At 51.8% G+C, this 23,029-nt stretch overlaps 1 protein-coding gene across 1 annotated transcript in view; it reads left to right on the forward strand.

The window, feature by feature from the left end:
* Positions 1-9,532: 9,532 nt before the first annotated feature.
* Positions 9,533-23,029, forward strand: part of MX1 (MX dynamin like GTPase 1) — a 28,951-nt gene continuing 15,454 nt past the window's right edge. Inside the window, exons 1-6 of the mRNA XM_072807046.1 lie at positions 9,533-9,648; positions 13,464-13,553; positions 14,535-14,655; positions 18,718-18,904; positions 20,176-20,313; positions 22,524-22,678. Coding sequence (XP_072663147.1) covers positions 14,557-14,655; positions 18,718-18,904; positions 20,176-20,313; positions 22,524-22,678 — 579 coding nt within the window. The 5' untranslated portion in view covers positions 9,533-9,648; positions 13,464-13,553; positions 14,535-14,556. The remainder of the gene's footprint in view (positions 9,649-13,463; positions 13,554-14,534; positions 14,656-18,717; positions 18,905-20,175; positions 20,314-22,523; positions 22,679-23,029) is intronic.

Consider the following 23,029-nt stretch of genomic DNA (forward strand, 5'->3'; position numbering starts at 1 on the left):
TGTGTGTGTGTGTAGTGGGTTTATTTGTGGGTTTCCACATATAAAGTCATAATCTTTGAGCAGAGATTATTGTGCTTCTTCCTTTCTGATTTGGATGCCTTTCATTTCGTCATCTTGCCAAATTCCTCTTCTGACACTGTCTTGAACTGAAGTGGCAAAATTGGAGAACCTTGTCTTGTAAAATGTCCTGGGTTTTAGAGAATGTTTGCAATATCAAAGCTGAGAGTTATGAAAAGAGCGTATGAAAGAGAAAATACGAGTCTCAGTTCAGGTGTCCTTTAATTTTTTTTTTTTTTGGGTAATTTGGACTCATTGTACATAATTTCCCCTTGGTTTATGAGTCGGGTCACATACACAAATAGTTGGTAGCATTGCTGAGAAGACCCACTGTCCTTGATTCCTTGTTTGTTTGTTTCTGAGCCTTCAAATTATAATGCTGTTGTGAAAATAAAGTCTGAGAAAAAGAAAGTCTCATATTTAATATTTATTCCATTAATCGCATATTCAGAGCCTCCTCACTTCACATATATGCACACACATGCACACACACACACACATACACACACACACATGCATGGCCTCAACCAGAGCTTCTCATCTGCCACCTGGGGATGAACCCCCAAGCTCAGGTGTGAGCACACAGGGAGGTTGCTCAGGCCTGGTCCCAGCATCATGGGGGGACCATGAACTGGATGGCTTCACACTGCAGAAATCTGCTCTCTCACAGCCTGGAGCCTGGAGGTCTGAAGCCAAGGTGTTGGCAAAGTTGGCTCCTCCTGGAGCAGAGAACCTGTCCAGGTGGCTCCCCTGGCTGCCGGTGGCCACCGCGTCCTTGGCCTTCTGTGCCTGGCCCCTGTGTTAGCCCCATCTCCGCCCCTTATTCCATGGCCTCCTCTGGGTCTCTCAGGTCAAGTGTCCCTCTCCTTTCTCTTTTATAGACACCGGTAATCAGGCTGAGTCAGGATGACCTCATCCTGAGATCTGTAACTTGATGACATCTGCAAAGATGCTACTTCCAAATGAGGTCACGTTCCTAGGCTCCGGGGGTTAACGCTGGAACACAGTTTCTGGGGCCACAGGGCAAGGTGCACCACCCCGGGCCTCCCAGCAGGGTGGGAGCAAGGGGCTGAATGCAGGGCCCACCTTCTCTCAGGATAAGCCGGCTGCTGCAACAGCACCTCGAGATCTCCGCAGCTTAACACAACCCAAGGGTGCTCCCCACTCACATCACGGACATCCACGCCGACTGGCAGGGTTCTGAGCCACACGGTCCCTGGGGCCCCACCATCACCGGGCCTTCGAGCCCCCTCCAGATCCTCTGCGCCCACCCAGCAGGTGAGGAAAGACAGAGTACAGAGGATTTGCAGGGAGGCTACCGGGAGCCCCGCTCAGTTGCTGGGTAGCTCACTTCCCCCCAGATCGGCGGTGGGGGGCAGGTGAGGCCCAGGGCCCCCCACCTCACTGTGGTCCAGCAGAGCAGACGAAAGGCAGGGGAGGCAGGATTTGGATGTCCCTACATACCCGTCCCTACTTCCACTGGGATCATACTCCTTGAACGAAGCACGGGAGCGTTCCCTGCTTTCCCTGCTTTATCCCAGGCTGGCTCCCTCACACACACGCACATGCACACACGCTGGCACACGCATGCCCACGACGGTTTCCTCCTCCAGGGTTACTGTGGGGCTGTGCTTTTGCTCCTAACAAGTGCAGAACGAAGGCCACCCACACGGGAACAAGCAGACTGTGGCACAGAGGGGAGCCACCATCACTTAGGTTTTGGCAGAGCCCCCCGGGCAGGGAGAGCAGTGGCAAAGCTTCACGGTGGGAACCTCGGACGGTCCCCAGCTGTGCCCGGAAGGGGCTTGGCCCCAGGAAGCTGTGGGCCGCTAATGAGAAGCAGACATCCCACGTGGCTGGTCAGGGGTACACATTTGGCTTTCTCTGGTTGGCCCAGAATCAGGAACAGGGAGAAAAAATTAGGGAATCTGTCTGTTATTAGGCAAACACTGTTCATCTGGGGCTAACCATTGTAGGGATAATTGTTTAACTTTCCGGATTGTTGGTGGCTAGCAGGGGGGACATCCTGCCATCTGGCTGGCTCACCTGGACTGGTTACTGCAGAGAACAGGTTGGTTTCTCAGGCAGGTTGCCGTGACAGCCCTGGGTTTACAGCCCATCTGGGTGCTGTGTGAGTATATTTAGTCTGCCACAGCTTCCCTTACCCTGTGGGACCCTCCCTTCTCCTCTGGCCCGGGTGCTGCACAACAGCCCCTGCTGGTGAGACCCGCTTCCATCGCAGTCTGGTGGCCACTGTGCATGGATCCACGCCCCCGTGTGTCCACCTCCTGCTATTCCTCTGGGTGGCAGTTGCTCCTGCGGGGCCGCAACGGGGTGGGGGTGGGGGTGTCCAGTCAATGGTACAGTGATGAGACCCAAGGGTATTCATGTAAAGGTATCAATAGGCGATTTCCCATCTCGTTTCTACTCCTTGAGGCCCTACGTGCCTCTTTTGTCACACGCAGGGACATGCTGTGCTGGTTATCTATTATTACATAACAAATTATCCCCTGGGGCGCTTGGGTGGCTTCGGCTTGCAGGGGGTGATCCTCGGGTTCAGCGTCAGGTCCCGCATTGAGCTCCATGGGCAGAGCCTGCTTCTCCTCTGCCTGGGTCTCTGCCTCTCTCTCTCATGAATAGATAAAAACTTTTAAAAAAACCATCCCAAGTTTAAACCCCAAAATTTCCTATCTCAGTTTCTCTGGATCAGGAATTACTGTGTTCCTCAGCAGGTGCCTCTAGGTCCCAGGGCGGGGCGGAAGGGGGTGGTGGTGGAGGCAGGTGTCTCATGGAGCCTGTACAGCTGTGGGCCAGGCACCTGCACTCAGCTTGAGGCTCAGCTGGAGGAGGATTCGCTTCTGTGGTGAGCTGAAGAACGGCCTCCCAGACAGCCAGGCCCCAATCCCTGGCGCCTGCGAATGTGAGCAGAACTGGATACAGTCTCTGCACAGAGAGATTCTATGTTGAGGCTGCATTTTGCTTTCTAACTAATGAGCTGGAACTGGGTCAGAATCCAGCAAGCAGTTGTTCATAAAATCCACCAGAACGACTAGCATTCAACCACAAAACTGCTGATATGAACCCTATGATGAGCAAAGAGTTAACTAATGCATACGAGGAATAGTTTTGTTTGACAGCACCAATAAAAGAATCGATTAGCTGGTCATGAAAAGCAGCTCAGCTGGCTAGCACTGAATTCACAGGTTTCTTTTCTTCCTTATCTAAATCACGTGATTACTTTCTTCTTCTTTCTCATAAAACCCCCTTGCTTTCCCTGCCTAAATGGGACACTTTTCTGGTTACTCTGGAATCTGTGCTCCCAAAGATAGGGAGATGCCCCCCAATTACCTCAGTGGGCCTCTAGATGCCATCACAGGTGTCCCCATGAGAGGGAAGTGGAGCAAGAGCTGGCTACAGAGAAGTCAACGTAAAGAAGGAGCACATCGGAAGACGCTACCCTGCTGGCTTTGGAGAAGGAGGAAGCGGCCATGAGCCAAGCAAGCAAGGATGCAGCTCTCCAAGTGGGACAGGGCAAGGAGAAGTATTGTGGCCAGAGTCTCTAAAGGGAATATGGCCCCGTCAACACTGTGACTTCAGCCCCATGGGAAACTGACCTTGGACTTCTGGCCTCAGAACCGTAAGAGAGTAAGTGTCTGTTGTGTAAGTGGCAATTTGTTACAGCAGCTGCAGGAAGCTGATACAGGCTCCCAGCTCACTCAGCTGTTGTAGACAGGCCTCAGGCCCTCGGTAGCCGTGGCCAAAGACATCAGTTCTGTGCAAGGTCACATGTTGGGGCGATACCACAACATGGCAGCCCAAATGAAAAGTCTATAGGATTATCAGGATCAGGATGGCATTTTGTAAATAGGATTGATTGAATTTTCCTTAAAGCTGCCCGAGTGTGATGACAGGCAGCGTGAAGACAACTTTTCAACACAGAAGCCTGTTCCTATCATGGTACCTCTCACACCGCAGACATTTTAGACATGTTTTTCGGAGCAATGAGTAATGGCTGGCAGGCAGGTGCTTGGAATGGCAACCCAGAAAGCAGGCTGGCCTGTGAAAGCATGGAAAGGAGTCTCAGTTTCTCACTAGCTGTCTGATTTCAGGCAAAGGAGTCCCCCTCTCTGAGTCTCCACCTCCTATTTGACTGATTCTCGGTATATTGGAGATCACAGAAATTGGCCCAGAATCCGACAGGGTTAATATTGCATGAATGCTCCACAGCCAAGGGATGGCATTTTTAATAGAGGTATTTGTGCGGGTCTCTCCACTTCCTACACTATATACAGGCTGCCCGAGCAAGCATCCCACTTCCTATAGTATGAAATACTGAGCCCCGTTGCAGGTGGAGGAGGAATGCCACTGACTGGCTTGGTATTTGAGAATTGGTGAAAAGAACGGATTGCACCAATTCCCAGAAGCCCTTTGGGAAAGGTCCTGGGAAGGCAGGTCACCGGGCAACAGCCTCCCTTATCTGAACAACAAGCTTTCACAAAGCAACCACCACCAGGCCCTATCGCAGAAAAAAGACCTTGTGATGGCCACGGGCCTTCCGTCACTGCAGGTCGGGTGGGCCCCGCGACACCAGCCCAGGGCCCAGGGCCACCAGCTCAGCTTCACCATTCTGGTAGCTTATCTGCTCTGTCGGGCCTGGGGCTTTGAAGGCAACCCCGAACCCTACACTTAAGCACCAAATAAATAGCAGCCTTGCAGGCACCAGGTTCTCACGCTTGAATTGCAAACGAACCACTTGGAGAACCTCCTTAAAATGCAGATTGATTCAGTGGTCTTGGGGTGCAGACCCTGCAGTTCCTGCAAGCTTCCGGGTGACGCCGATGCTGCTGGTCCCTCCTTTGAGAAGCACGAATCTGCGGCCGGATCTATGGAGGAGAAAACAAAACCAGGCAAGGGACACCGTACTCTGGCCTCGCGCCCCGGGCGGCACAGAGGGGACGCTGCGGGGGGGCGCACTGCTCTGCCCCTCGGCCCAGGCGGCGTCAGACGCTCCGCGCGCCCCCTCGAGCTCCCACCCCTTCCCGGCACCGGGGAACCGAGTCCAGGCTGCGCGGCGCCTCCCGGAGGCACCCGGGCTGGAGGGCCGCCCCCGGCCCCGCCCCCGCCCCCGCCCCTCCCAGGGCCGCCCCTCCTCTGGCCCCGCCCCCTCGCCTGCGGCCCCGCCCCCCGCTCCTCCCACGGCCGCCCCTCCTCTGGCCCCGCCCCTTCTACTGCGGCCCCGCCCCATGCCCCCGAACCCGCCCCTCCAGGCCCCGCCCCGCCACCTGCAGCCCCGCCCCATGCCCTCAACCCCGCCCCCTCTCATCCAGGCCCCGCCCCCTCTCCTGCGGCCCCGCCCCCGGTCCTCCCAGGGCCGCCCCTCCTCTGGCCCCGCCCCTTCTACTGCGGCCCCGCCCCATGCCCCCGAACCCGCCCCTCCCCTCCAGGCCCCTCCCCTCCTCCTTCCAGGGCCGCCCCCTCCCCCTCCCCGGCGCCCGCACCGGCAGAACCGCGTCCAGGCTGCGCTGGACCTCCGGGAGGTGCCCAGGCCTGAGGGCCTCCCCGGCCCCGCCCCCGTCCCTCCCACGGCCGCCCCTCCTCCTCTGGCCCCGCCCCCTCTCCTGCGGCCCCGCCCCCGTCCCTCCCACGGCCGCCCCTCCCCCCTGGCCCCGCCCCCTCTCCTGCGGCCCCGCCCCCGGCCCTCCCACGGCCGCCCCTCCTCCTCTGGCCCCGCCCCTTCTACTACGGCCCCGCCCCCGTCCCTCCCACGGCCGCCCCTCCTCCTCTGGCCCCGCCCCCTCTCCTGCGGCCCCGCCCCCGGCCCTCCCACGGCCGCCCCTCCTCCTCTGGCCCCGCCCCTTCTACTACGGCCCCGCCCCCGGCCCTCCCACGGCCGCCCCCCTCCTCTGGCCCCGCCCCCTCTCCTGCGGCCCCGCCCCATGCCCCCGAACCCGCCCCTCCTCCTCTGGCCCCGCCCCCTCTGCGGCTTCGCCCCTTCCGCGGCCCCGCCCCCTCCCCTCCAGGCCCCTCCCTTCCTCCTCCCAGGGCCGCCCCATCCACCTCTGGCTCCACCTCTCTCATCCAGGCCCGCCCCATGCCCCCGAGCCCCGCCCCCGTTCCTCCCAGGGCCGCCCCATCCACCTCTGGCCCCACCCGTCTCCAGGCCCCGTCCCATGCCCCTGAACCCGCCCCCTCTCCTCCAGGCCCCGCCCCCGTTCCTCCCAGGGCCGCCCCCTCCCTCCTCGGCTCGGCTCCTTCCCCATCCCGGTGCCTCCCCTTCCTCCTCCTCGGCGTCGCCCCCTCCTTCCGCTCTCGTGACTTTCCTTTCTGGGAACCTAGGGAAAAAGAAACTGAAACTGAACCGAGGTGACCGGGAAAGGAAATCCGGGAGGAGGTGCTGAGGGTAAAGCCCCCGGGGTCGCCTGAGGGTCACAGCCAGCCCTCCCACTCCCCATTCAGGCGCTCCTCCTAGAAACGTGTATTGAAATACTCTGCGCCACGCGCTGTGCTAGACCCAAGTGAAGCCGCAGCTGCACCGGCCTGCTGCGGCCCTGGGGCAAGCGGGGGCTCGACGGGCCTTCACGGAGGTCGAGGCCGAGCGATGAGGCCACGGTCCGCGGGTGGGAATGGGAGGGAACCTGGGGCTCTCAGGAAGCGCCCCCTGGGTCTGGGAAAGGTGGCTGGAGGCTGTGAGCTGGGAAGGAGCCCAGCGTGCAGGGGGAGGAGGAGGAGCACCCCCGAGCTGGAGGAGTAGCTGGAGGAGTTGTGTGTAGTGAGCAATAAGCAGTGGGAGCAGGGCTGAGCCAGGGGAGGCTGGGCACGGGCACGGCTGGCGCGCCCAGCTAAGCAGTTGGGAACACCCCACACACTCCCACTCCCTACAGCACATAAGCCGGGTGCTGTCCCTTTCCACGGAGGGGGGCGGTTGGGAAATTCCACTGGCTTGGAGGAGGTAGGGAGCGACCCCCGAAGCTTCCCAGGCATGGCTTTCCATCCATTAACACCAGCACAGCTGTCCGCAGCAGGTCAGGGCCAGGGCTGTCTGGTGAAGAGAGGGCTGGACAAGGACCAGAGACACCTGGGGTGTCCTGGGCACCTGCGTACTGGCAGCAGGGTGATTGTCTACTAATGTGCTTCTCCGTGGGTTTTTGCCAGATGTCTTTTAATGCACACAGGAAACAACAGTAAGAGGGCAGTGCCCGCTGGCCCTGGTGGCCCAGGGGGAGGGGGCTGGGCACCTCAGTCCATTAAACTCAGCCCATGCTTACGGAGCACCTGCTGTTGGTAGGTGGTAGGCACTGGAGGGATGCAGGCTTGCCTTTGTGGACGTGTCAGCCCCGTGGAGGTAGGTGATAACCGCATCCCTCCCGCCCACCACCCAACATCCACCTGAGAGCAACAACATCTAAGACTGAGCTAAGATGGGCTGATGGGCTGGAAGAGGCATGACCCAGGCTTGGAAGGAGCTCCCAAGGGTGGCTGCATAGACAGGGAGCATCACAGTTGGGACTTGGCGGGGGAGGAGAGGGTGTCTCTGGGAGCCTGGGGGGAAGGACAGGCAACAGTACCGTGGGCTGCATTCAGGGATGTCTGAGTGGGGTGTGGAGCCGGAAAGACAGTTCTCAAAGGCTAAGAGTTTGACACTTACTTGATAGAATACACAGTCATCAGTGAGGGTTTTTTTTTTTTTTTTTTCTAGAGAAGAAATCGTCAGTAATTCGGGTGGAAGACTGTGAGCCTGTGGAGGAGCAAAGGGAAGATGCTCCAGAGCTGAGGAATAAACTTGGGGTGGCAGTCTGAGCTCTCCTGCGTGCTGGCCCCTTCCTAGCCCTGGGACCCAGCAGGGACCTCATTCCGTGGTCTCCCCATCTCATGCATAAACTGGGAGTGATAGCCTTCCTCGTGTCATAGGAGGGCCGTGTGGGTGACTTACTCTCTGGGGCTGGCGTGTGGCACGGTCTTACTCAGGACCTAGGACTTATTATTGTGTTATTTCTTTTTTTTTTTTTTATTGTGTTATTTCTGAATTATACCCCCTCACAAGCCCCTGGGCCCTTCAGGGAGCTTCCTATAATGAGCAGATTAGAAACAGGGAGGTACTAAAATCTCACACCAGGAGTCCCTGGCATCAGGAGAGGGAGGCGCCACATAGCCAGCCATCTAGCAGTGCCTTTTAAATTTGGCACACCAGACCTATCAGCCACCTTCCCCTAGTCCTGGCCTGGGCATTGACTGGTTCCACCTGGCTGTCACTTTTGCCCCAGAGCACTTTGTGATGTCATTCCTCAACTTGAGCGGTTGGGGAGAGCCTCCTGGGTTTGCAAAAGGACCATCATTCCTCGGAGTTCTGCGTCCTATCTCTGCACGCGCACCCACACTTTCCCGTGTACCCGTGGGCACCTTTCCTCCATCCTGCTCACAGCCCATCAGGAATTGGTGTCATTCTTCCTCCTGACCAGAGAGTAACTGAGGCTCACAGGAGTGAGTGGCCAGACCAAAAGTCCTCCCTGATGATGGGGAGAGCCTGTGTCCCCCCTTCTGCCCCCCTCCTGGCTGGGCTGCCCAGACCCCCGCAGTGGATACTGCAGAGCAGAGTTCAACCAGAGAGTCGAACTGTGGGGCCTCCTCCCCTTCTCTGGGGTGGGCCATACTACCTTTGTTTCCATCTGGGCTTTTCCCTGACCCTGGGGGGCTTGGAGCTGAGGTGGGTTCTGGGGTCTTCCAGCAGACTGGGGTGGCCCTTTCCCATCACAGCCTTCGGGGAGCCTCTTGTCTGGGACTCCGAGCCGAGCTAAGGAGAATGGAGAGGCCTTCCAAGAGGAAATGTGACTCCCCGCCCAGGGAGGGCCACTCTTGGGCCTGCTTGCTCTCTGCCTCCACCTCCCCCACCTCCATCTCCATCCTGGAGAAATCGGATGCGCCCAACTCCCCAGAGGACCTGACGTGGACAAGGAGGCAGAGGATGAGGATCTGGTGAAAATTAATAAAGAGCAGCTCACTGGAGTGGAAGCGGGATGCTAAGTGGGGAGGGTGGCGCCACTGGGTGTCAGTGACAGGCCAGGCAGACTGAGATCCAGCGCAGACTCACGACAGGGGAGAACCATCAGTTAGGGCCCAACAGGGAAGTGTGCGCGCCGCACCTGGGACCAGAAATCGGCCACCCGTGCATCTCAGCCAACGGGAAACTGCCGTCACCCCCATGCTCGCTTCTCTCCAATAGACTTTTGTTCAACATCCCCACCCCCCATTTCCTCCATCTTCTCCATAAAATAACGTTCCTCCCTTCTGTGTGTTGGGCTTGCCTGTGGTTTTGCCATAGCTTGCTTGTGATTGGCAATCCTGTGCTATTCCCAGGGGCCTGCGGCCCCCCCCCTCCGCGATGGGCTCCCCAGGGCGCAGCGGCAGAGAGGAGGTGGAGGGGGGCGGGGTGCCCGGTTTCGTTTCTGCGCCGCCGGAGCCCCCTCCCTGGCGTCCAGCAGAGTTTCATTTCTCCGCCGCGGCGGCTGCGGGGGCGGGCGGACCGCGAGGGGCGGCGCCTGGCGCTGCATAAAAGCCGAGGGGCAGCCGGTGGCCCTCGCGGCTGCGCGGGGACAGGTGAGTGTCGCGCTCCTGGGTCCCAGCATCTTCCATCGGGCTGGTGGGGGTGGGGGGGTGCTGGCTGCAGAGACCAGCTCTCCGGGGCGGCGGGCGCGGGGGGGGGGGGCGGTTGGGGAGAGATGCGGGATGGGAGATTGTAGCGGCTGGCCCTGGTGATTATGGGGATGGGGATGGGGATGCTGCGCTCTGGCGCGCCTGGTTCTCTTCGGGCCAACAGGCTGCTGAGGCTCTGATGACTCATCAGGAGCAGCGCCCCCCTCAACCCTGCGGGCTCTTCTGCTGGGGAAGGTGGGCAGGCGGAGGGGGTGGCGGCCAGGTGGGGGGGGGTCTTTCAGGGGATGCGCACTGAGAAAGTTTCACATCCACCGCGGCGGGGCCTCCACGGCCACCTCCAGGGTGGACCACCCCTCGGGCCCTTTTGTATTTCCTGCTGTTGACCCGAAAAATAAAGCAGTGAGTTCTTTCGCCCGCCGAAGTGGGTTTGTTCGGGAATAGCCGAGATGCGCAATCCCGGACACGCAAGGTCTTGGCAAAAGCGTAAGAGCAGTCCGCCCAACCAAGGGCTGGAAGGGGGTGGGGAGGGGCTGTTTTGACCATTAGTCCACCCGAGAGCAATGCAAGGGTTCGGGGTGATGGCGGCTTCTCGTGGGCCGGGGTGCAGGAGGGGCGGATGTCGGTGGGAGACGTACTATTGCCTCTTTCTCCGCGGAGGCCCGCCGCGGAGGGTCCTCGGTGGGATTGAGGAGGAATGGTACAGGCCCCTTCCGGCCTCCCCATTGCTCCGGGGACGTTTTGACTTTGTCACTTTTCCCACTGTCGGGGAGCGCAAGCCCGGCGGGCGCACGGTTGGGACTGCGTAGACGCGGGGTCCGCGGGAGCCGCTGCGGACGCGGAGGGTGGAGCGGAGGGTTCCCGCTAGGGGGCGCGCCGAGTCCCGAGCCGCCCAGCGGGAAGGAGCGGCAGGTGCCAGGCCCGCCCCCCGCCCCCCCCCCCCCCCCCGGGGGGGACCCAGGCGTCTGGGGAGGGACCCCTGCCCAGGAATGGGCCGCGAACACGCTAGTCCCCAGGGATGGAGGGAGGTGAGACGGTCCCGGGGGCTGACCTAGGGAACCAGGCTCTGACACCTGCGCTCTGTCCACCCCTGGTGACCACTGAGCTGTGCCCGTGGGATTCTAGGAATTTGGTTAAATTTTAAATCGGGTTTTGTCAAGTGATTCTGACCCGCAGCTGTCAGTCCCAGGCGGCTCCTGAAATGTCTAGCTGTGTCATTTTTTTTTAATATTTTATTTATTCATGAGAGACAGAGAGAGGCAGAGACACAGGCAGAGGGAGAAGCAGGCTCCATGCAGGGGGCCCCACGCGGGACTCGATCCTGGGACTCCAGGATCATGCCCTGGGCCAAAGGCAGGTGCTAAACCGCCGAGCCACCCAGGAGCCCTGTGTCATTTTTAAAAAAAAATTTTTTTTAAAGATTTATTTATTTATTTATTTATTTATTTATTTATTCATGAAAGACACACACACACAAGGAGGCAGAGACACAGGCAGAGGGAGAAGCAGGCTCCATGCAGGGAGCCCGATGTGGGACTCGATCCCGGGTCTCCAGGATCACGCCCTAGGCTGAAGGCAGACGCTCAACTGCTGAGCCACCCGGGCATCCCTCATTTTCTTTTTTTCCACTTTGGATCCAAGCTGCTGGCCGGGATGGCCAGGAGCCCCTGTCATGCGGGCGTCCCTTCCCCCCATTTCCATCCTGGCTTCCCTCCCATTCTAACACCCCCTCCCTTCACCTCCCAGCACTGAGCTTTAAGTGGAGAGCATTAGGTCTAAAGTACACCATAAAAAATTTAAACATCAGGGGATTTCAAGAGAAAAAGGTAAATTTAAGTTCTGCGAGGATTATTTTTAAAACTGGACTTAATTTTTGTTGGGCACGTTGTGGACTTTGAATCGGTCATTTGGCAGGATGCGCACTGGTTGGTGGTGCTTATGAGGGGTCGGGAGATCTCTATGGAGTCTGGGTTGAGGAGGCTTTCCCACAAGGGTGGCAACCCACTTGGCACCCGTTGAATGCCACCTCCACCCCCCAGTGCGGAGACTGCCCAGTGATCCTGCTGCTGGATGGTGTCTGGGTCTGGAAGCCACTGGCAAACTTCCACCCTCTGAAATCAAACGTTCAAGGGGCAGCTGGACAGCTGCCTCGGTGGACAGCAGGGCCCTGAGTGTTCACAGACCTGCCCTGGGTAGTCTCCCCCACCCCTGCCCCAAACTTTGGCAGTGAGAGAAGAGGCCGTCCGTCCTGGCTGCTGGGGTTGAGCAAGATGGGTGAGGATGGAGGCTTGGGGGTGGTGTGCACCTACTTCAGTACTCCTCGCAGTCTTGTCTATAAACATGCGATAGGGATTAGACATTTTATTTTTTATTTTTGTTTTGTTAAGATTTTATTTATTCATGAGGGACACAGAGAGAAAGAGAGAGGGGGGAGAGGGACAGAGACACAGGCAGAGGGAGAAGCAGGCTCCAGGCAGGGAGCCCGATGTGCGACTCGATCCCGGGACTCCAGGATCACACCCTGGGCCGAAGGCAGCACTAAACCGCTGAGCCACCCGGCCTACCCTGGGTTAGACATTTTATAAGCGGTTTGGGGCTGGGAGTTTGACTCCACCAAGGCTGGAACTAGTGAATGCATTCAGTTGAGTTTGACAGCTGCCGTGGGGTGCTGAGTGTAATGGATGAGTAAGAAATGAGCTTTAATTGGGGCACCTGGGTGGCTCAGTGGGTCCCAAGGTCCTGGGATCAAGTCCCACATCAGGTTCCCTGAGGGGAGCCCGCTTCTCCCTCTGCCTGTGTCTCTGTCTCTCTCTCTGTCTCTCATGAATAAATGGATAAAATCTTAAAAAAAAAAAAGAAAAGAAAAGAAAAAAAAAAAGAAATGGGCTTTAATGACGGAGATCACCCTGCTCCTGAAATTTTCACAAAATCCTGTGTTGACCGAATCTGAACCTGTGGTCATGGAGGTACAAGCCCTGGGGACCATGGATGTCCTGACTGGATGCGTTAAGGCCAACTGAGGCAGCTGTGGTCTTCAACTTGGAGCTCCAGTCTGGGATCCCTTGAGCACAGAGCAATTCCAAAAGCATAGAGGAGAAGGAAGGGGAGCTAAGGAAGTAAATTTCCAAATTTCCATATTCTGTAAGTAGTCGTTACAATCGATTGCCTTTCAGAAAACCTTTCTCCCACTTGCGTTAAAAGGAATACATCCAAAAAAAAAAAAAAAAAAGGAATACATCCTTCTCTCCCCTCACCCTTTTTTTTAACCTGGCTCTTTCAAATGCCCCAATATTTGTTTGTTTGTTTATAAAGATTTATTTATTTATTTGAGAGAGAGAGCATGAGCAGGAGGGACAGAGGGAAGAACAGACCCCACACACTGAGCATGGAGCCCGACTCGGGGCTCAATCCCACAATCTTGAGATCACAACTCAAGCGGAAGCTAGGAGTTGGTTTCCCAACTGACTGCACCATCCAGGCACCCCTCAACTGCCCCGATATTAAAGGAAGATTGCATAGCTCTTGGGGGAGGGTCTTGTGAAAAGAAGCATAGAGAGCATCAAAAAAAAAAAAAAATCATGGAGTCAGGCAGTAAATTTATAGCAAGGCTCTGTGCCTTGTCCATCTATCTTAGAACTAAGATATCTAAGATTTACCAAAAGGATTCTGAGAACCATGACCTCGCTTCAACGCACATCCCCTGCACACCGTTCTCAGCAGTGGGACTTTCCATTGATGTGCGCTCACATTTATTCACCCAGGTGTGGTCACCGGGCGTGAGAGAACAGCTCTGTGATTCAGTCCAGCTAGTCAGCGCTACGTCGTCAAGTTAAAAGGAAGTTGTGTTGGAGGTAAGTACGTGCTTTATAATTTTCATAACATTTATTTCAAGTTACGGAAAAATTCTCACGATCTTTTACCCGAGATTATTAGATGTGTAAAATTTAATATTTAGAGACTTGTGGTCCCCGAAATTATGAAAAATGAATTTCAAATATGTATGTATATGTTTTTTGGATGCAGATGAGTATGCTAAAGTGGTTAATTAACTTCTTTCAAAAGAAAATGATACTGTATCTATATTGTATATATAGGAGAAGGTGAGTGTTAGTGGAACCTATGGTGGTAATCAAAATAGGTTCAAAATACACAAAATGTATAAATCAAACCATCATGCTGTACGCCTCACACTTATGCAGTGATGGATGTCAGTTATGCCTCAATAAAACTGGGAAAAATAAAGTAAAAGGCAGTAAGATACACTTGTATGGGGGAAATGGAATAAAAATATGAAGTCTAGAGCAAGAGGAACAAAGTAAAAGAACCTAAAGGTCAGGTATTTTTTTCAACCATAATTTTGGGTATCAAATTCCCATAATAAAAAAATAAAATAAAATAAACATAAAACAAAACAAAACAAAACAAAAACAAATTCCCATAATATTCAGATTCCTGCAGCTACATTGGAAGAGGTTCTGTAATAATTTTACTTTTACATGTGAATTTCAAAAGCGCAACAGTAATTTTATTCTTTGCCACAATTTAAATTTATGGCGAAAAGATTTTTGATGTTTGACCTCAAATTGTAACAGGAAGTATGTAGTTGGAAGTTTGGGCTCTGGAGCACATTCCTGAAGAGGGCTGGGCTGGGAGGCAGGTCTGTCTCCATTCATCCTTCGGCTCCTTGTTGTCATTTCTTTTCCTTAACTCTTTTCCTAAAGAGTTAAGGAGCCCAGGGTGGGTCCCCGCTATGTCTTGCGGTAGGCGTGTTTCTGTGACTGACGGTGGCTCAGCTTCTGAACTGTCTTAATTCTGATGTGCTTTGGTTTTAGGCTGCATTGATAAAGGAAGAAGATGGTTAATTCACAAGGAAAAATCACTGACTCGAATCCTGTACCCAATCATGTGTTACTAAACGGACTTACTGATAAGGCAGAGAAAAATCAGGGAATAGTAAGTTGCTATCTGAAAAAGTCTATCTGTGTGGACATGAGCCGTGTCTGTGTGAGGACTGTCCATGTAGACCGTGCTTCCTCCCTGCTGCCCCCACCCCATGTCAGATGCTGCTTCCTTATCCCTCCTGCCCTGCTTGCCTGTGTGATCCCTCCCTTGTTCAGCTGGGGTCCGTCTTGGCTGATGCTGGTTGATGGGGTGCAGTTTCAGCCTGGGAAGCCACGGGAGACACTGATGGGCTCCTGGTTCAATGACCACTGTGCTGTCCTGTGCCCACTGCATGGCTCCACCTCCAGCTGCAACCCTCAGGTGTCATTGTGACGCTCCCTCACAGGGAAGCCGTGTGGTGCCCTTTTTCCCAGAATCAAGGGGGGATTTTTGGGGGGTGGAGGGAGCCAAACTTGGCCTGTGGAATTGGTCTGACCTGAGTTTTATCCCAATGCGGACACTTCCAGCTGTAGGATCTTGTTTATAAGATGGCTCTTCCTCCCTGGTTTGAAAGCCTGGTTTTCCATCTCCCGAGTGGGAATGATAATAGTATTTACTTCATGTGACTATGAGAGAGAGAGAGCTCTCTTTACTGCTGTCATGCATCTGAAAGTCACATGGGTCGTCAACCTCTTTCAAGTTGACTCCATCTTTGTAATCGATGCTTGATAGTATTTTAAACAATATTAAAAGCCACTGAAGGGCATAGAAAGATAAGAGGGCTCCTAATATAACTGTGTTTCTTGCCTGACTCCAACCAGCAGCATATGGGGTGGTAAGAGCTCATGCTACTCGTAGGCACTTACTTGGCCATAGCTTGGCCTTTTCCAGGCACATTGAATGGGTGTGTTTTATAATTCAGCAATTCTATTTCCACGTGTAGACCTTGTAGACCTTGGTTCTCCAAGTGTGGAGACCAGCATCCTCAGTAAGGCCTGGAAAGCTCGAAATGCAAATGTGTCTGAAATGCAAATATCATCCCCACACAGCCACCTCCCCCAGACCTAAAGCACTAGGAACTCCAGGGGTGGCGCCTACCATCTATCTGTGTTTTCATGGGCCCTCCTGGGTGATCCTGTTGGTGCTCAGGTTCGAGAACCACTATGCAAATTCTTGCAGGTGTACTCGCTGAGAGCCATGTTCAAAATGATGTTGTTTTATGATAGCAAAACCCAGAATCAACACAAGCACCCGTGAATGGTGGACACATATGTAGATAGCGGTACGCTCATGCAGTAGAATTCTTATATAGGAGTCAGAATCAAGGCATGAGGTCTGAAAAACCTCATGGTGAAACAGAGTCAAGTCATCGAAAAAATGTATGGTGTGGTCCCATTTATATAAAGTTCCAAGTCAGGCAGCGGGAAGCAGTGTATTGCTTCAAGATGGGTAGGTGAGAGAGCCATACAGAAGAACAAGGTTCTTATGAGCTCAGGATGGAGGGACCCTGGGTGTGGGGAAGGGTGACAGCAGGAAGGTGATGGGGGAGCATACTGGAATTTTGGTGTTTTCTTTTTTTTTTCTTTTTAGATTGTGTGTTTTCTTAATTCAGGTAATTGGCTCATGCACAAGCACTACTATTCATGTTTTATAAACTCTTGTGAATGGGTGATATAAAAAAATGAAAACCTAAAAGAACCCATGAGGAAGGCTAAGATGGCATCTGGTGGGTACAAAGGTGTAGGCAGTCTTCCAGCATGACCACCACAGGGCTTTTCCTGTGGAGGTGTTCTCCAGACCTTTCTGAAGTTTGTTATAGAGAAAAATCACAGCAGGCACTTGTTAAAAACATGACCAGGAGGATTTTATTGGAGGCTATGGCTATAAGGGAGAGAGATCGAAGTCAGGGTAGCAAGGGACGATGGGGATATATAGACAGCCAGAAGGGTGAGAGAGAGGAGCAAGAGTTACTAAGATCAGGCTAGCAACAAGGGGCCAGGGGAGGGAACTTGATTGACTCTAAACGGTGAGCGGATTCTGGATGAACTGCCTTAGCAGATTCTTTGCTAAGTCTGGACTCAGCACCCCAAGAGAGGTAAAGCAGAGAAGAGGGCTCAAAGAGGCCCCACTAACATTGGGTCAAGGGGGTCTTTGTCTGTATGGACCCCCTTCTCTGCAGAAATCTGTCAGCATTGTCTGTGTATCAACTTTTGTACTCACGTACTTTGTAAGGTAGTGGTTCTCAACCAGAGCTGCTTTATCCCCTTGGAACACATGGCAATGTCTGAAATCATTTTGGGGTCTCCAAACACCACTTTGGTGGTATTCACCTCAGGGTGAATGACGAGCCAGGCGTTCTGCTAAACCTCCTGCAATGCACAGGATGGCGCCCGACAATGAAAGCTGATCTGGCACAAACTATAAATAGCTTCTCACCGTGATATAAAGGAACTACTAAAACTTATATATATATATATATATATATATATATATATATATATATATATATATATTACAAAGCCCATTCTCGTATTTTCTTCTTAATCAGGTAGGTTGTTCTCTTGTTGAGTTTTGAGAGTCCTTTATATATTCTGGGCATAAGTCCTTTATCAGATATATGTTTTGCAAACATTTTCTCCCAGATTATGGCTTGCTTTTATTCTCCTAAAAGTCTTTTTTAAAGATTGGGTCTTTTCAATTTTGATGAAGTCCAATTTATCAATGGTTCTTTTAGGAATTGTACTTTGGGGGCCACATCTAAGAAAACATTGCCTAATCCTAAGCCACAAAGATTATTCTCCTGTTTTCTTCTAGAAGTTCTGTAGTTTTGGGTTTTGCATTTAGGTCTATGATCCATTGTGAGTTAATTTTTTTTATATGATGTGGAATATAGACACAAAATTCTTTTGTGCATGTATATAAATGCCCAGTTGTCCCAGCACCCTTTGTTGAAAAACTTATCCTTCTACTACATTGCCTTTGCACTTTTGTCAAAAATCAGGTGGCCATACATAATGTCAGTTTATTTCTGGAATACATATTCTGTTCTATTATCTATTTCTTTATGTTTGCACCAGTATCACATTGTTTTGGTTACTGAAGCTTTTTAAGTAAATATTGAAATCAGATAATGTTAGTGATCCAACTTTGTTCTTCTTTTTCAAAATCACTTTGACTATTCTAGGCATATTTAGACCATTTATATTTATTGTGCATGTTAATGTAACTAAGTTTGAGGTCATTTTACTATTTGCTTTCCGTTTGACCTATCTGTCCTTTATTTCTCTTTTTCTCTGTCCCTACCTTCTTTGAAGTAATCAAATTATTTTTTATGATTCTAAAGAAGGACTCTTTAATATTCCCTATGGTGCTGAATTGCTGGTGATTAATTCATTTACTTTTTTATGTCTGAAAAAGTCTTTGCCTTCATTTGCTAAAAAGATATTTTGGCTGGGTATAGAATTCTAGGTTGATGGATTTTTTCCCCCCAATCCCGCAGTATTTAAAAAAGGCTATTCAACTCTCTTCTTATTTGTATTGTTTCTGATGAGAAATCTATTGTAAATTTCATCTTTGCTCCTTAATGTGTAACATAGTCCCTGGCTGCTTGAACTTTCTCTCCATCACCAGTTTTGAGCAATTTGTTTAAAATGGGCCTTGAGGGATCCCTGGGTGGCGCAGCGGTTTGGCGCCTGCCTTTGGCCCAGGGCGCGATCCTGGAGACCCGGGATCGAATCCCACATCGGGCTCCCAGTGCATGGAGCCTGCTTCTCCCTCTGCCTGTGTCTCTGCCTCTCTCTCTCTCTCTCTCTGTGACTATCATAAATAAATAAAAAATTAAAAAAATATATAAAAAAAATAAAAATAAAAATAAAAAATAAATAAAATGGGCCTTGATGTAGTTTATGTTTCTTACATTTGGGATTCGTGGAGCTTCTTGGGTCTTTGGGTTCATCATTCAACAAGTTTGGGAAATTTTTATCTATTATTTCTTTACATATTTCTTTCTGTTCCTTTCCCATTCTCTTTTGTGAGCTCTATGAACCTATGGTATTAGGATGATTGAAGTTGTCCATCTTTGATGGAACAAGTCCTCCAGGCCAGGACAGAATTCTTTGATTCTGCTTTCTTTAGGGGAACAGCCTGTGTAGCCAATATGAGGAGAAGGTACGCCCATGCATCGACCTCATCGACTCCTTGCGGGCGCTGGGTGTGGAGCAGGACCTGGCCCTCCCGGCCATTGCTGTCATTGGGGACCAGAGCTCGGGCAAGAGCTCTGTGCTGGAGGCTCTGTCAGGAGTTGCCCTTCCAAGAGGCAGTGGTAAGAACTTGCCCTCTGTATTAGTCAGCTCAGGCAGCCATAACAAAGTGCCACAGACTACAAGGCTAAAACAACAAAAATTTATTTCTCATAGTTTTGAAGGCTGGAAGTCCAAGACCAAGGTGTTAGCAGGGTTGGCTTCTCCCAAGACCTTTCTCTTCATGCAGATGATCATCCTCTCATTGTGTCCTCATGTGGCCCTTTCTCTGTCCATGCAGATGTCTGATGACTTTCCTTTTTTTTGTATGGATGCCATCATATTTGTTAGGGCTGCATTCTTATGAGCTCATTTAACTTTAATTACCCTTTAAAAAAAAAGATTTTCTTTATTTATTCATGAGAGACACAGAGAGGCAGAGACATAGGCAGAGGGAGAAGCAGGCTCCCTGCGGGGAGCCCTATGTGGGACTCAATCCTAGGACCCTGGGATCATTCCCTAAGCTGAAGGTAGGTGCTCAACCACTGAGCCACCCAGGTGCCCCTTAATTACCCTTTTGAAGAAAGGCCCCATATCCAAATACAGTCACATTGAAGGTTAGGGCTTCAACATATGAATGGGGGGGGCATGATTCAGTCCATAGCAACCTTGTGTTGCATATTTTTGTATGGATTGTATGTAACCTGCACTTTGTGGAAGGTCTAAGTAAATGTAGTTGGGTCCCTAGAACCATGTGCATGTGGGTGTCTTTCCTGAGCCCCTTCTCATGAAGTGACCTTCCAAATGGGAGGTCAAGATTGGTGCTCTGGTTAGTGGTGCTGTTTGAGTGCCAAGGCCAAGGGATCAGTGAGGGCTGAAGGGAAGGAGGTAGATCTGAGATGGACCTTGAAGTACAGGTCAGATGTAGAGGGTGGGATCTGGAAGTTTGGAGCAAAGGGATTGTGGTAGGATGGCCTGGTGACAGCAGTACACATCCCTTATGGTAGTAGATCCTGTATCCTGGGGAATAATGGAGGATATTTGCCTGAGTTTGGGGGTTTCCCACTGCAGTGTGCCATCTGAGCTGATGGCAATACACTGAGATGAAGTGAGAAACCTAAAGTGATGGCTTTCAAGCATTCATGAGCAAAAAATTACCTGGGATGCATACTCTAGATGCATATTTCTAAGGCCACCCCAGACATAATGTTTCTGAATGTGACAAAATAAGATCAGACTGCTTTAGCAGTCTGCCCAGATGATCATGGAAAAGTTTGCACACCACTGGTCTGAGGCCACCCTTTGGGACCGCTAAGAGCAGAGTTTATAGGACTGATGTGCATGTGGCCTCCAGGTATTGTTACAAGATGTCCTCTGGTGCTGAAGCTGAAGAAGCTCATAAATGAGGATGAGTGGAGAGGCAAAGTCAGTTACCAGGATACTGAGATGGAGATTTCAGACCCTTCAGAGGTGGAAGTGGAAATCAATAAAGGTGAGTGCCCCATGTTTGTTTGTCATCACCTGCTTGGATGTCTGGTCACCTGTGTGAAGTGGGAGGAGGTCCATCTGTCCTTCTTCCTACCTTCCCTTTCTGGGCTGGTCTTCCTCTCACCCTGTGAGCCAGGCCCTGGCTCCCTCATAGCTTCTCTTCTTTGACCCTCATTATGACCAGCACCTTGGACAGGATCTGATCTCAGCAATTTATTGCTTAGTTTGTAAGTAAGTATCTGGAGGTAATGTGAATTTTAAAATTTAAACAAGGAGGAGCTGTCCTTTATTCAAGGGCTTTCCCCCTCCACAGATCTGATGGAGGAAGAATCGGTTTGTGGGGCTGGGAAACCTCTTTCCCATTCACGTAGGAATTCACCTGGTTGAAAGGCATTCTGGAACACTCCTGAACCCTCTTTAGAAGCTTTCCTGGGGCCCTTTCCGCCAAGAGTGAAATGCATGTGTGTGCATAATCCTAGCTTGGGCTGACTTACGATAGGTCTCAGTGAATGCAAGCCACGCAGGTCACGCTGCCAACTTGAAGCATCTGAAAGGGGAAATAGCACTTGAAGTAGGGAAGGACCAGTAGTGACCCCATTGGCTGCTGCTGAGACTGAGGAGAATAAATAAGCTTTTCAATCATTTGAGGAGGGTTCAAAAGTAGCATAACATTAATATTGAGCAGCAGAAAAGGAGTTTGACTTTTATGAAGTAGAAGCCCTAAGTCGTATTTACAGACTGTTTTTTACAAAAGTTAAGGGATGTTTTATAGTCAAAACGCTATTGTGTGATTGTTGGGGTCAGGTTAGCTCCTAAGGCAGAAAATTCAAAACCACTGTGTATACTTAATTGTCCCTTTCTGTGTAACAAACTGATCTCAAAACCCAATGGCTTGGAACTGTTCATTACTCGTGATTCAGAGGATCAGCTGGCTTGCTGGGTCCAGCAGTCCAAGATGGCTTTGGTCACATACCCAAGCCCGGGGCTGCAATGACCAGGCCTTCTCTCCATGTGGTGGCCATCCTCTTCCAGGAGGCCAAGTTGGGCTCTTTAGATGGTGGTAGAGGGCTTCCCAGCAACAAGGGGGGAGAAGCCCCATGCACAAGTTCTCAATCTCTATTGCAATCCATTCTGTGATGTCCTGTCAGCCAAAGGGGGTCACATGGGCAAGCCCAATGTCAAGGGACAGACTGTCTGAATGGGAGAAGGTCACCCTGTAGAGGAGCATGCAGACAGTGATGGAAGGGACTGTTGAGGCCATTTGTGCAAGTGGGCTGCTAACACGGTGGTTTAAACAATGTGCCCATTTTATTTCTCTCTCATGTAGATGTCTGGAGGTGGGCAGACCAGAGCTGGTTTGAGGGTTCCAGCGTCAGGAACCAGACTCCCATGTTGTTTCTCGTTGTGTGTGGCCGTCACTCCCAAAGCCACATAATTATTCAGAATGCCCTTGTCCCAGCCAGCTGGACACCAGCACAGGGCTTTTCCTGCCTGTTCAGGAGAGTTTATGGAGGTTGCCTGTGCCTTTGTCACATTTATCTCATGGGCCAAACTTAATCTCACAACCACATATCTGGTAAATGGAAATTGGAGGCACAGTTATCAGATAATGACACACATGCCATTGCTGTCACTCTCATCCCAAGGTCTTGAGTGTATAAAACAAGCCAAAAAGGCATTCTGGGTGTAGAAAGAAGTCAAATGGTAGCAGCTAACAATTTGACAAAATCCATGTATATCTTGAAATTTTCATCATTAAGGAGGAAGAAGTAAAATGAAATCCCATAATGGAATACCAGTGCTCATCTTCCTTGAAATAAGCACATTCCCCTCCATACCTTTCCAGATCATGTTTCAAGAGTCCCTGTGTGTTTTTATTTGCTTTCATTTTACCTTGTTGGTAATTTCCTAATGACATCAATGGGAAGATTTAGGTGTGACAGCAGGAAGAACTCAGGTCTGCCCAGCTCTGAACTGGTACAGGTGGGGGTGATCTTGAGGGATGTTTTCACTAGGTCTCTCTGCATATGGTTCTGCCCATTGGCAAAGAAAATACTGAGTTGTGCTTTGAGGTTCCTTTTAGCTCCAGAAAAGTACATCTGTTCCAGATATGCCTTGTCCAGGACTCATGGCAGGGAAGTTTTGCTGTAGGGCTGTAGGGAGATGCTTCCACTATAAGCTCTGTTGAGTTTCTCTCATTTCCCCCTTCCCTAGCCCAGGATGCCATTGCCGGGGAAGGACAGGGGATCAGTCATGAGCTAATCAGCCTGGAGGTCAGCTCTCCTCATGTCCCGGATCTGACCCTGATAGACCTCCCTGGCATCACCAGGGTGGCTGTGGGCAATCAGCCAGCTGACATCGGACGCCAGGTAAAACCTTGGTCTGGGAGGGTTGCGGAGTGGTGCCCCAGACAGCAGTGTGTTCAGGGCTGAGCCAGGATAGTGAATCTCAGGAGGTGTGAAGTGGATGGGGAGAGCGTGGTGGTCTCTGTGGCCTCTACCAAGTCAGATGGAGGCACTCTGGGGAGTGTGAGACCAACAGGCAAGACTGGAAATCCATTTTACACACGTTTGCGTTTTACCCCGTGACTCGTTTTTGGTTATAGTTACATTTTGTGGTGTATCTAGACCAATGTGTATTAGGAAGGGGTTTTATGTGGGGAGAGAAAGCATTAGAAACAAGTATAATGATATTTTCGTATTGGCGAATGTCACCCAATA

Source organism: Canis lupus, chromosome 30 (assembly GCF_048164855.1).
Source record: "Canis lupus baileyi chromosome 30, mCanLup2.hap1, whole genome shotgun sequence".
NCBI classification, from domain to species: Eukaryota; Metazoa; Chordata; class Mammalia; order Carnivora; family Canidae; genus Canis; species Canis lupus.